Genomic DNA, 14677 nt, shown 5'->3' on the forward strand with positions numbered 1-14677 from the left:
TGGAGAGATAGCAAAAATGTTGGGAGTAATCAGATTAATAATTGGAACAATATGTAAAACAATTCATTGGCCAATAGACCTGGAAGATCACAGAATTCATTTCTAGGTTAAGAGAACCTCTTCAAAACATCTAGAAAAGTTAAGCACACTCTTGAGGTTGTAGGTGTATCCTTGTCATAGTCTAAAATCAAATGGAGTCTTAATGGATGTAAATACAGACGGTTTATAACAAGGTGCAAAGCACTGGTTGGTTACACTCAAGAACAGCACAGCCAAATTAGACTTTGATAGAAAACTTTTAAACAAGACTGCCCAGCTCTGGTGCAACCAAGATTAACTTCTGCCAGAATAATGGTGAAAAAATAAAATAGCTCATGAAGTATTTCACGTCATCTATCAGACATGGCGGAGGCAATGTTATGCCATGGACGTGTATGGCTGCTCACTGAATCAGGTTACTAGTGTTTATTGGCGATATGACTGCTGATAGAAGTAGAAGGAAGAACTCTGAAGTGTATAGGGGTATACTCTGATCAGGCGGTATTTCAGGGTATAAATAGATAATGACCCAAAACATGCCGCAAAAGCAGTCTTTCCAGGCAAAGAAATGGGATATTCCTTAGTGGCCAAGTCAGTCACCTGATCTCAGCCCAATAGGGCATAATTTTAGTTACTGAAGACAAAACTGAAGGTGGCTGCAGTAAAAGCCTGGCAGAACATCTCAAGGGAAGAAACAGGATTTGATGTCCGTGGGTTCTTCAGTCTATTTCTACAGGATTTCAATTCAAGTATTAAAAACAATCCTTGTATCCTAGGTTATCTTTACTTTTTCCCACAGTTCAGTGACATACCTGGATTAGATTAACGGGTGAGTCTAAATTAGACATAGTTAACTATTCATGAATAGTTACCTGTCTCTCTGGTGTTAGCCTTGTCAAATACTACACGCCCCCAAATTGGATAAGCAGAAGAAAGTAGATGAATGGATGGATATTTAAATTTTTGTCAGCAAGTCCAATAACTTTTAAACCAATCTGCTAAGTGAAAAGAAATGATAGTCTATCATTACTTTAAGAAGCAAATCTCAGTCAGTCTGGAAAATTGCAAAAACTTTAAATTTGTCCCCGAATTGCAGTTGCAAAGAGCATTGCCGTGACAAAACTGACAAAAGCCCGAGTGTCACCACTTCTGCTGAGGATAAATTCATCCGAGTCACCAGCCTCAGAAATCGCCAGTTAAAAGCACCTCAGATTAGAGCCCAGATAAATGCCACATAGAGTTCCAGTAGCAGACACATCTCTACATCAACTGTTCAGAGGAGACTGCGCGAATCAGGCCTTAATGGTCAAATAGCTGCTAAAAAAACACTACTAAGGAAAAGCAACAAGCAGAAGAGATTTGTTTGGGCCAAGAAACACAAGAAATGGACATTAGACCAGTGGAAATCTGTCTTTGGGGTGATAAGTCCAAATTTGAGATTTTTGGTTCTACCTGCCGTGCCTTTGTGTGACATAGAAAAGGGTGAACGGATGATCTCTACATGCATGGTTCCCACAGTGAAGCATGGAGGAGGAGATGTGATCGGGATTTATTCAAAACTGAAGGCATACTGAACCAGCACAACTACCACAACATCCTACAGTGGGATGGACCGCAGAGAGAATGCAAAAGGGCGACCGTGGCTCAGGGGGTTGGGAATTGCATCTGTAACCGGAAGGTCGCCGGTTCGATCCCTGGGCTCTCTGTCCTGGTCGTTGTGTCCTTGGGAAAGACACTTTACCCTACTTGCCTACTGGTGTTGGCCAGATGGCGCGATATGGCAGCCTCGCTTCTGTCAGTCTGCCCCAGGGCAGCTGTGGCTACAACTGTAGCTTGCCTCCACCAGTGTATGAATGTGAGAGTGAATGAATAGTGGTATTGTAAAGCTCTTCGGGTGCCTAGAAAAGCGCTATATAAATCCAATCCATTATTATTATTAACAAGTACTCAGAATCTCTGGGAACTCCTTCAAGACTGTCGGAAAACCATTTCGGGTGACGACCTCATGAAGCTCATCAAAAGAATGCCAAGATGGTCAAAAGCAGTAATCAAAGCAAAGGGTGGCTGTTTTGACCAATCTAAAATTTGAGTTATTTCAAATTTTTTTGGTTTACTACATAATTCCATGCGTTTTCATTCATAGTCTGGGTGTCTTCAGTGAGAATCTACAATGTAAATAGTCATGAAAATAAAGAAAAACCATTAAATGAGAAGGTGCGTCCAAACTTTTGACTGGTAGTGTATGTACAGTGACACAGAGGGATGTTTCATATGGCCGTCAGCATAATACTGTAGCACAAGCTGTATGAAAGCCAGAGAAATACAAAGAAACTTCTCACACAACATGTTGTCACTATGACAACCAGGCAGAATCATTTAGCCTGATCTCTTGCCTTTTCCACACAGCACAGAAATCCAATAGCATTTAAGTCTTATGCAACCAGGCTGCCAATTTGCTCTGAAAGGATTTTAACACATTTGCAACTAAGATTCATACTAGCACACATGGATTTTTCTGGCAACTTCTTTGACTGTTTTATTCTGGAGGGAGTTTTAGCTGCCTGGTACAGTTTTAGAAGCTAGGTAAGGCAGTTTTGGCAGCACAACTTTGAGCCATACGCAGTTGTTTTAGTGCCATACTCTCTAGTGATCACCCAAACCCCCTTTTTGTAGCTTATAGTGTAATCCTAATGCCTTTTATTTACATTTACGGCCAATTACAGTTCTCAAAAATCCCACACCGTGCCCTACTCAGATTTTTATTTCTACATTCCAGAGGAAAAAAATCCTCATTTTCTGAATTAGTCTTTACAGTCTTTCACTTTTCACTCTGCTATCACTGAATAATAAATAACCCTGGCCTACGCTCAGAGATAGAAATACCATCTTGATTTGAAACACTTAAATCGTGAAGAGGGTCTGATATAATTCCACGTGCTGCAGCACTCTCGGTTGTGTATATTTGCAGCACTTCCCCGCTATTTTGCATTGGGATTTTAAAAGCGGTTCGGAAGGGAGGTAGATCACGATAATACAACTGAAAAAAGAATATACCAGAAATTGTTAATGACCAAGTCTCCGTGTCAGCTCAGGTCCTTCCTCTAGGTTATTTTCTAGCCTACTTTGCGTGCTATCACACAGACGCTTCCCTCTTGTTTCAATGCGTGATTGAAGGGAAACTTCTTTTGGGAAGTGGGGGGACTACTTTAGGTCAACTTTAGAAAGAAATCTTACTAACTTATTGCATACGCTTACGGGGGAACGCGGTTTAGTATAATATACGCTACTCTTTAAGCATAAAGAGCAAAGTGTGAGCTGGGTTGGTATTTTTTCTATCACAAGTGTTATGTTTTTACTACGTCGCGGAAGGATCCTTTTTTCAAGCGAGGGTCGACATATCCGCCCATTTTTCCGATGTTTCATTCCCCCCCGAGTTGAAAATGGAGTTCGATTAAAGCAGATGTCCATCAAGTTCTCAAGGAAATTTCAAGTCTATGTATTTTTACTTTAACTGTCGGTGCTAATACTGAAAACAGTCGGACCATTTTGGGGGGCATTGGATGCCTTTACTGAAAATTACTCGGACACGTTGACGGAGCAACGCTGCACAGCGCTTTTTCAAGTGTTGTCCTGGACCTGAAGTTGGCGAATGGATGCTCGACAGCCAGCCATAAATAACCTGCCAAACGATACAACCTACAACGATTTCTACATTTTTTGAGGATCTATGCACCTTTTTGCAAGCCGGGGATTTGTGTCAGTTGAAGAGGATGCTCCAGATGGCCCATTTGTTGTGGTCGGATTTTACTTCCAGGGAGGATAAAATGAATCAACGATTGTCATTCCTCCTCGCGATTTAACGTTACAGCCCAGCCAGCAAAAGCTAACGTCCAGCTAGCTTCACTTGCTTTTCATAGGGACGCTGAGTTAGGCATGCCCCTTGTACGCCGTTTATTTACTATCCGAAATAGGGGTTATTTCTGTATGTGAAGGAAAATGGTGATATATGTGGTATTTTATCCCGCCGTCACTGCGTCGTCGATGCTATTGCTAGGATTTGGATCCCCGTGAGGAAAAAAATGAGTGAAGATTCAACAAATCCAAACAACGAGTGAGTCCTGTTTTACACACACATTATTTTATTATTATTTTATCATTTACATCTAAACACACAGCTAATCTTCAATATGTGCTTATATGTGTAGATATTAACACACCGAGCATCGAGCTACGTTAGTTCCCGGTGACATTTCTAACCGAGCAACGTTGCCATTACATCGTCTTGGTTTACTAATATCAACAATAAGAAACACGTTGTACTTTCCCCCCGTGTTTGTTTGTTTATCAAGCTAATAGAAAGGATTGCCTTGTGAGATTAAACAGAACCGTGCCGGGGAAACAGTGGCATCGATCCATAGTAAAATATTAATCTCGTTGCTACTTTTTTGCAGGCTTATGATACTGCTAACCAGTATATGCTGTGAGAATTCAAATTAAAGCCACAACATTGTACACAACATGTACTAATCTTTGCTCATTTACGAGGCACTTGCTTGGTGTATTATTATTTATGTTCGGGAAATGTATTCATTCACGAAGGATCGTTCGGAGCAGACGCATAGATGGCAGTAATCTAAATATAATTTTATGTGAGTGCTTTCTCAGTACATCACGATCTGAGTCCTCTGCATTGACAGCCCAGATCTGTGTCTAACTGCTGTCCGCCATGATTTCGGAACATAATCATCGATTAAAATATTGCGGATTGTATTTGTCTTTAAGTCTAGCCTTTCTTTAATGAAGGCTCTTCGCGGTTAATGCGGCAAAGTCGGCATTGAAAAGCCGAAGATGCCATTTTTTTTCTCAATCATGCTCATTTACATATCACAATCCTCCATTCATAAAAACGCTTAAAAACGGCATCGCATTCACGTCCAGAGCCTCACAACCTACGGGCATCGATTATAATATGTGCAAGCTGTGTTTTTGTACACGTCGCGCCCATTTCAGGTCGCATTTTGGTATTGTTTTAATGGGCTGATCCCTTGTGTGCGCTTGTTGACAGTCAGTGAGAAATATCTGCTTCGGGAGGTGCTGCGGTCACATGATCCCCTCCATTCATAAAGTACCTGCCTGCCCATTCACAGCACTGTACACTGTTTCGCATTGCACCGACGGTCACACAGTGATCACATATTCTGCATTCGCGGTACAATACATCGCATATAAGCGCCTGTGCTCGTTTTCAAGTCGTTTATTTTACATGTTTTTTTTCTTAACCATCTCGACGTGATTTTTCTTTCACAATGCGTTTGTCATATGCTCTTTTCAGCCATTTACAGTGTCACGGTTTAATGTCTGAAACACACCCATGTTTTTTGTTGTTGTGGTTGTTTTTCCCCATTCAATCTTTCTGGCCTTTGTGAGACTGATTGATTTAATGCATGGAGGTTTTGTCCTTGAACTACACTGCTGTTTTGTTTTTATGTAACATGTGTCATGGATTTATTTATCTTTCCTCATGTCAAAGCACAGGAGCTCACACATGAATTCATTCCAGGCTATATTTGCTTTAAACCTTGATTCAGCTTGAATTGTGTGAATTTGTGAAACCTCATCTCCTAAATTTGATTCGGCTCCCTTCAATAATCTCGGGAACTCATCCATGCCCCAGATCCCCAATTTTTCAGAACTACTGCCACAGGCTAAAAAATAAAAATCCTCAGTTCCACTCAGCATGATGGCAGCAGCTAAAATGGCGAAGCGATCCAAACATTGTTGCTAAGATTTCACCACCTTTCCTCTTGTATGATTCATAGTAATGGAGTGAACGGAATACTGAGCGCTGCCTGAGCCATTTATTTTTGCTGAAAAGCATCAATTTAATGAAATATTTTTCATGACACGTCTATTGACCAAAAAAAAAGAAAAGATTTGGTGTGCCACTTATTTTATTTTATTTTTTTTAAAGAGTCAAGGATAATCATTCCCCCCTCATAGTAATCTTCACCATATTACATTGTGAAATAGAGCCACTTTCCACTGATGAATTAAATGTTGGTCTTTGAGCCTCTGAATCCTTAATCAAACTGCCTTTTTTCTCATATGTAGAACAAGCGTAGGATCATTTACAAATGTAACTAGGGATGTATTATTTATTTTATTATTAATTTCTTTTACATTTTGCTCTCACAGCCTCGATTTTTAAACATTTAATGTGAAAGTATCCACATGGTTTGTGAACAGATAGCCCTGAGGTGGTTTAGTCTAAATGATAGGTGGTAAGCCGAGCTGGTTTACACACAGCACGCCCTTTGCTGAGAACATGTTACTTGGCCTTGGTGCAACAATGTTCACATGGCTGAAATGACAAGAACGCACTTAAAGCCTTGTGAGATTTTGGTTTGCGTCTCGTCTGGGATGTGTGCTGTGATGTAAGGCTAATGTGAATTCTGTAGACGAGGACTGTGGTCTTCCTGGGAGACGTGGGAGATTTATGCAAGCACAGTATGTGCAAGCAGTCTCTTTGTGAATGTCACGTTTATCTAAAATATTCATCTCTACCAAAGCGGCTGCCTTTTGAGGTGTACTGTGCTTATATCTCTTGTTTTCCAAATTACCGTTTTTTATTATCCTCCTCCAGTTTTTAATAAACACATGCTAATATTGCTAATATAGTTTAGCTGGTCCAAGTATATAGTCTGATTCTTTCTTTTTTTTACTTAAAAAGGATGAAGGACTCTTTTTTTTTTTTTTTTTTGTCTCATCAGTGAAGGTCAGTTGCCTCAGTACCTCACCAAACATGTCTAGGGTATAGGCTCATTGTTTTAGATTCCTGTAGTGCTGTGGTATTGTCTGTTGTCAGTGTGATCTTTTAGTGATTCCTCTCCCTGTGTCCTCTTCCCATCTGTGTGATTGATTTGACAGCTCAGCGTTTTATCTGCCATTGTTGTGATCTTATCACCTGTGGGCTGGTTTACACTCCCATTCCTGTTGCGGAGCCTTCCAAACACATTCCTCCCAAACAACCCCCATCATGTCCTGAAACGACAAAGGGAGACAGCTACTTCAGCTGTTAGGGCTAGTGCTTTATGGCCTGGGTAATTGCCTATATCCTGTGGCCCTCATGTTAAGCTAAACAATTTCCTGGACCTTTTTATAGATAGTATTATTTGGGGTTACTGCCAGTTGTTAGTTCTGACCTCCACCACCTACTCCTCCAAAACCTTTGTATTACTAGTCTAAGCTTGCAGACACACCTTACCTTTAACAAAGTCTGCTGAGCTAACCACGTCTTTGGTTTTGCTTCTGTATTCTTTTGAGGAAGTGATGGTTGTGGCTGCAGTAGTTAATAGGCTAATGAAATGGTGTTATTTGACAAATATGTATATATAGATATGTAAGGGCACTTATAAAAGTATTGTACTTGACTGGTTAATGGTTGCATTCTCATATTTCATTAGATGCATGGCAGATTTAGGACGTACATATATGTCTTATATGTTAGGCTATAATGGGAAGTTTACAATGTCTTTCTACAGACTTTGACACAGTGTCCACCTAATAAAATGTTTTGTAATCCTAAAACTTATCTTGTGTAGAGAGTATCAATGTCTGAACGTCTGCCTGTTTTATTAGAACCTGCTGCTTTGTCTCAATAATGACAATGAACCTTTGTACAGTCAGTGGGCTTTGGCTGTAACCGAGACATGTTAACATACGAACAGGCCTTGTATAGTGTTGGGCTGTTCCATTCCCATGGCCAGATTTGGTCCTGGATTCTGTGTATTTAAAACCCAAGCCACTTCCCTCTTTTAAGTTTTTCATTTCCTCTTGAAGTATTTTAGGAGCACACATACACTGCTGACATTTATGGCAGTTTATTTGGAGGCTATTTCAAACCAATTTACAGACTTTTAAGAGAAAGACCTGATGTGAATGTATGCCATGTGTAGATATATACATATTAGGGCTGCCACAAACGATTATTTTGATAGTCGACTAGTCACCGATTGTTTTTGCGATTAGTCGACTAATCAGATCATCATCCATTGGACGTACAGCGTACAACTTATTGCACCAGCAGCATCTGCTCTTATATAACTATCATTAGCTTACAGCTGTGTGTAAGGTATGTGCTAACTAAAAATAAAGACAAGATGATAGTTTATTAAATTGTAATGAAATTTGCAGATTGTTTCGGTGAAGTTTAATAAACTCCTTGCTATCTAAAATATAACAGGACACCGGAGTAAATTCTGGAGCATCTCACACTTCTGATAATCAGCTGTCTGCTTGACGTTTATTCAGCTGAGTAAAAACTATAACTTTAATCTCAGCCAAACCGATTTACTCCGGAACAAATAAAATAGTAAAAAAAAGCCAAACAATAACATTGTTAAGTTATCTAAGTGACCTATATATGTTTAACCTGAGCAGCGAAAGACTGCGGTGGGTTTGAAAACGATTTGCCGGAGTCCGGTGTTCTCACGGCTCTAGTGAGCCTAGCCCCCGGTTAGCTATCGAGCTAGTGGGTAACAGACGTCTCCGAAAACGTCGGAGCGCTTTTGAAAATATGTGGTGTCCTGATAAACTGAGCAGATATTTGAGGTTTACACAGCTACATTCTCGCCTGAAAATATCTTAAACGTTTATTTTGTGACCCAGAAAGAATAATAAGAGTAATATTAAAACTAACTAGCTGCCGCCATTGTTGGAAACTGAGCTGGGCTGCGCTATGAATTCTGGGACAGAGCTACTTCTTCTTCTTCGGGGTTTAACGGCAGCTGGCATCCTTGTACATGCAGTGCTGCCATCTTCTGTTTCAGTCTGTTATTACACTCTTAAATCCTACTACTTATTCCTGCGTCTTTTGTGATCTTACAAAGCTTCAAACCACGCGTCGACTATTAAATTAGTCGTCGACGATTTTGATAGTCGACGTAATCGTGACTAGTCGACTAATCGTGGCAGGCCTAATACATATACTGTTAAGCCACCAGAAGAGAGAGAGTGTGTCCGTCCGTCTGTCCGTCCGTCACAGCATCCACATAGCAGTGATTATCTTTATTTCTTTGTCAGGATGGTCCTCTGATGTTCACAGACCATATCCTAATGCCTCTAAGAAGTGCTTTTAGCACTAAGTGTCTGAATTGTGGATATTGTTTTTAGTTTAGTTATGCTGTATGCGGGAGCATGAAGGCTGAGCCTTGTAGTGAGCTCTCTGCTGCAGCTGGTCTAAGATGGTTCTTTCCTGTGAGGTCACAGACATAAAAGGGCACAGATGTAAATCCTAAACCTTGTGTCTTTGAGTTTGCAAACGCTTTGAAAACAGGAAGGGGTTTCTGTGTGTGCGTCTGTGTAGACACACTGCAGTGTTTACGGTATTTCTCTGGAAACATTTGGCGTGTATATGGGTTTCTGGGAAAGATCGAGCCAGATCCTAGATGAGGGAATTTATGTGCACATAACGTGTTATCAAATAAATTGCTTAATGATTCACATTTTTAAATAGGATTAAAATGAGAGGCCTGTAAGGATATGTATTTTTATCTCCTCAGGAAAGTTTTGATCACATTTTGTGCTGTCTAGAGGCTATATTTAGAATTTGGAACAGACTTTTATTGAGAGGAAGAGGTTCATGTAAGAGCTGCTTGAAAAATGCACGATTCATAATGATGATAATGTTATAGTACTCCTAACAACTGGGCGTGCTGCGATGATGTACAACATGTCATTGCAGTTTCTCTTAACCTTCATGGGCCATCATCTTGGTTTGGTGGTTTGACCTTCCCAAGTTCCTCCTGAGATATATCAATAGTTTCTCCCACAGCTAGATGGCTGCCTTGTCCCCTTAGCTTCCTGTTTCCCCATTAGTTTCAAAGTAGCTATGACGAGTAGATGGTTGGTCTTTGGGGACTACTCTTACATCAAAGCAGCCCAGAGACGCTGCAGCAGTCGAAATTTGTGGTTCCTCTTTTTCCTCTTTTTGTTGTAATGGCAGGCACGAGGTTTTAATTTTCCAAATGCTTGTGGTTCAAATTAAGATCATCTCAATATGTGGCTTTGATTGATGTTTGAGAATAGTTTTTTTGGCTTTTGATACACATACGGGAATCTTTTGATTTATAGTGCCACAGTGCAGCGGCACCTACAACATTGCTGTTGGGGTTGTGGGCCCAATCCAGTAATGGAGGGGTTGGTTTGAAAATCAGTGTTAGAAATGCCGTCTGAGTGAGTAGATCTGACATTCGTGCACTGGTTTGGTCTATCTTTGATTAGACTCCAGGGTAATCCGTGCCACTAACGGATGTATGTGACAGATAACAACAGACATGACAATGAGCGGTTAATTTGTCGTATGCATTAGGTATTTATTTATTTTTTGTATAAAAGAATGGTGAGACATTTTGAAGTCGAGATTCACTGTGTGGTGCAGCAGCAGAGTAAGCCTGTTTATTTTATTTTATTTTTTTTAATTTAAAAATTTTTTTTTTTTCTTTCTTTCTTTTTTTTCCCCTGAGTCAGTTGGTAGCTAAGCTGAATGTTCTTGTGAGCGAGATGACTCACCAGCAGCCTGAGGTGTTGAGAGGAGATAGGGCAAATTTCTCTTTCACTTCTCTTTCTATAGCAAGCGTATTGGTTTTCACTGCAGTTAATGTAAGCAGGCTTGTGATGCTGGTGTTTCTCTAGGCATTGTCCTATTGTTACTTCTGTTAATGAGTAACAAGATGGGCTTTTTAAAAGTGTTTTGCTCTGACCTTATGTCATAATTTGCACTGCATCCATGTTTGGCCATGTTGGTGTTTGTTTTGGGGTAAGTCTGTGCCCTTGAGTTTGCCTCTGGTTATTTGGGAGATTTGAACCATCACTAATTGGCTAGCTAGTTTGCACCATTCAGATTAGATGCACTGTTGGAATCAATGGCTGAGTCCCAGATTGCATGTTATTTATTTCTTCAATGAGGCATGATCCTAGTGAAAGAATGTGTGCCATTAGTTTGTCTTTTCAGCCTTGGAATAACATACTCTTTTGTTTTATTGCATGTACGAACCTCTCATTCATGAAATGGTGAAGGAGATGTGTAAAATGTAGATTTTCATCAACTTTTAACACACTTTTGTGTCTTCAGTGAACCAAGAGATCCATGAAACATGAGAGATTCCCATCCTTTATTTTTTTTATTTATTTATTTTTTCCTTTTCTGCATGTATCAGAAAAGCTCTCTAAAAAGCCACTCAGCTTTGCAGCCCCCTCTCACATTAAAAGGAGATAAGCGCAAACCCCTGTCTGGTGAACAGATTCGTCTGAGTAGCACAGACCTACCCTTATAAATTCTGAATGACTATCTGCAGTTGGCCATTGTTATATCCTTACAGGAGTCTCTTCTGCAAACTCCCAACTCTGAAATGTCTCATTTGCGAGCAAAGCAGACCAAGTGCCTGTTGTTAAAGCACATAAAAGAACCTTTAAATTGGCACATTACAAAGGTCATAAAGCAAATGTCACTCACTCATTTTGAATGTAAGGCCAAAAACTGGCCAGAATGTCTTTGAAATGCTAAAGAGCATAAATTGAGGAAGACCCAATTTCCAATGACTAAACAAGGACTAGGTGTGGTCTTAACTATGCTAGGTTTCTGTTCCATCTTTGTACCTCTCATATATTCTCAGTCCTCACATTTACTTTGTTTTAGTAAAGCTGAATTCTAATAAAGTTGTTACCATGTAAATATTTTTGTATTCCTGTTGTCAGACAGCAGAACGACAATGGCATGACAACAGAAACATAGCCCTTCAAGCCATTCCAGTTGCTTCTTGGCACGGCTCTAATTATTATTTCTATAACCATGTTGTTGTCTGACAGACAGAATCGCAATACACACTGCTTCAGTTTTATAACTGACATTGCAAATTCCTGTTATAATTACATGATTACACTTAGAGATGTTTGAAAAGAAGAAGATATCTTGTTCGTGTTTGTCGACTGCCATGCCTTCACCTAAGGCTACGTCCACATTAGCCCGGATAGATTTGAAAACTGCGTTTTCGTCTGAAAACGCGCCGCGTCCACACTAGCGTTTTCAGTCGTTTTCACAGAGTTGTGCGTCCACATTGAAATGGCCGAAAATGCTTATGTTCCAGTCCTGCGCATGCGCAAATGCGAGTGAGAATTAAAGAATTGGAAGAAAAGCTACGTGGAGCATGTACAAACTGATATTAATCTTTTTTAGGGCTGTCAAAATTGAGAGCAATCAAAACAACTGCTGTATAATGCACTCCGCTATCTTTGTTTAATTGGTCACGTGACTGCATCACATGACTAAAATGCGTCATCGTTTTAGAAAGTCTGCGTTTTCCAGTGTCCATACTGCGACGGGACAGCTCTGTTTTGAAATGGTTTTCGAGAGCGTTTTCAAAACGCTGCGTTTTTCCTTGACAAAAACGCCGTCTCAGTGTAGACGGGAGGACAAAACTGAAAGAAAACGATGCATTTTCAAACGAAATAGCATTAGTGTGGACGTAGCCTGAGTCGTGTTACTTCCACTGGCTGCTCTTCTTTCTCATTCAAACTCTTGCCGTGGCAGTAGGCCACCTGGTTTCAAAGATACAGGTACTGAATTGATCTTTAGTATGGCATTAGGTGGGATATACTGGCATTTAGAGCAGGGCGATATGGCCAAAAATATTTATCACGATATATATTTGAAAATTTGCGATAACGATATAACTGACGATATAATTGATGCGAGACAAAATACAACTCCACAACATTACTAGCGCAAAAAGACAACCTTTCATTTATTTTCACTTAAACAAGAAGCTGGTTTTTATGTACATTAAAGCTTTATAAAAATGTAACAGTGCAAATGCAAATTCCTTGCTGAAAGTAGAGCTGGGCGATAGAACGATAACGATATGTATCGCGATATAACTTTTACTCGATAGAGAAATTAAGCTATCGCGATAGACCTCGCCGCTCTTGTCCTCTTAAAAAAAAAAAAAAAAAAGGTCAGCCAATCCAAATTAAGCAGCGCAGAGCCGAACCAATCACAGCCGCAGCGTCACGTCGCGTGACTTGTTACGTACAGCACAAGTGCCAAGCCGCACGTGTGTTTGTTTGGGAAACAGCCAGCGGGTAATGGAGCCAGCGCGTAATGGAGGAAATGAGTGTGCCGACTAGAAAAATCAACCGAGCGTGACCGAAGAGAAAACAGATGATGGTTCCAATGCCGGAGAGATTGTCGAACGGAAGAGCCATAGAAGTTCCGTAGTGTGAAGGTATTTCGGCTATTTCAAGTCTGACAAAAACAGAGTAGCGTGCACTGTAAATGTGCCGAAAGCAAGTCACACTGTGCGCCACGTTATTGTTTCGGTGAAATGAATTTCTACAATACTGTTACTGTTAATTCTACTCTCTGCAGTGTTTAAATGCTTACATATACACACAGTTACTGTCCCTCCACACATACGACTCTGTTCTGCTTCTATGCCCCAGCTTTGTTTACTTTTTCCCACCGAGGCTTCTAGACTTCTGATTGGCCAACATTTCTGCACGGTTAGGAATCTAGCGCCACCTGCTGCTTTGGCATGTTCATAGCAGCGTTTTCCTTCATTTCTGCCTTTATGTGTGGACGGGATTATTTTTTAAAACGAAAACGGAAAATCTCCGTTTTCAAAAATACCCGTGTACGTGTGGACGTAGCCTCAGTCTCTGACTGGAAGCGCTAATTCGTCATTCGGCTTTTGTCAGACTAAAGTAACTGTTAAAACTGTTTGAAAAGCTAAGCTATACAACAAGGAGAGATTGAGAATTTCCTTTTAGTTCTCAGTTTATTTGATATTGACAAAGGTTAGTCAGTTTTGTCTGTTCTTCTGTAAAACAAACTAAGATTTATTTTTAGAATTAATATTTTGTTTCTAAGTGGAATTGACAATTTAGTCTGTTTCGTTTGTTCTATTTTGAAACTTAAACGCTTTAGCGGCTGCCTTTTGTGTAGTTTGCAATATTTGCCTTTATTTATCTGAAAAAGTCTCATGTTTCTTAAGTACATCTACCCTGTTGAACTTATTATGGGAAATAAATATTTAAATAAAAACAAGCTGCTGATTATTTCACATTTTACTTGTGAGCAACGGCACATTTAAATCTTACAAATATAGTTATTTGGCTTATATCGTGATAGATATCGTTATCGCCTGAAATGAAAAAAACATCGTGATATGAAAAAATCTCATATCGCCCAGCTCTAGCTGAAAGTTTAACCAAAAGGCATTTCCAGTAGAAATGGGCTGACATATCCTGAGCATAACCATGTATAATATCCACTGAAGTTAAAAAGAGGTGCTTTGCAACATTAAACTGCAGTTTGCAGTACGTATTTTTCGGACCATAAGGTGCACGGGATTATAAGGCACATTAAGTGAAACAAAGCAGTCAGATAAATCAAACTTTATTAAACTCATTCTTCTTGCTTCCTCCACTTCTGTACCATTGATTCATTAATGTTGAATTCTCTGGCAGCTGCTCTATTCCCATGTTGTTGCAGTATATTAATGACTAACCTCGTATTGTGGATGGATTATCTCAGTTGTTCTCCTGACTGAAGTTTGGTGTTTACAGCATCCTGCCATGCGAT

At 39.9% G+C, this 14677-nt stretch overlaps 1 protein-coding gene across 1 annotated transcript in view; it reads left to right on the forward strand.

The window, feature by feature from the left end:
* The first annotated feature begins 3403 nt into the window (after positions 1 to 3403).
* Positions 3404 to 14677, forward strand: part of spred1 (sprouty related EVH1 domain containing 1) — a 38350-nt gene continuing 27076 nt past the window's right edge. The window contains exon 1 of the mRNA XM_085342892.1: positions 3404 to 4150. Within this exon, the coding sequence (XP_085199018.1) occupies positions 4119 to 4150 (32 nt within the window). The 5' untranslated portion in view covers positions 3404 to 4118. The remainder of the gene's footprint in view (positions 4151 to 14677) is intronic.

This window comes from Diplotaxodon limnothrissa, linkage group LG19 (assembly GCF_057381915.1).
Source record: "Diplotaxodon limnothrissa isolate DT_005_m linkage group LG19, D_limnothrissa_male_GT1.1, whole genome shotgun sequence".
NCBI lineage: Eukaryota > Metazoa > Chordata > Actinopteri > Cichliformes > Cichlidae > Diplotaxodon > Diplotaxodon limnothrissa.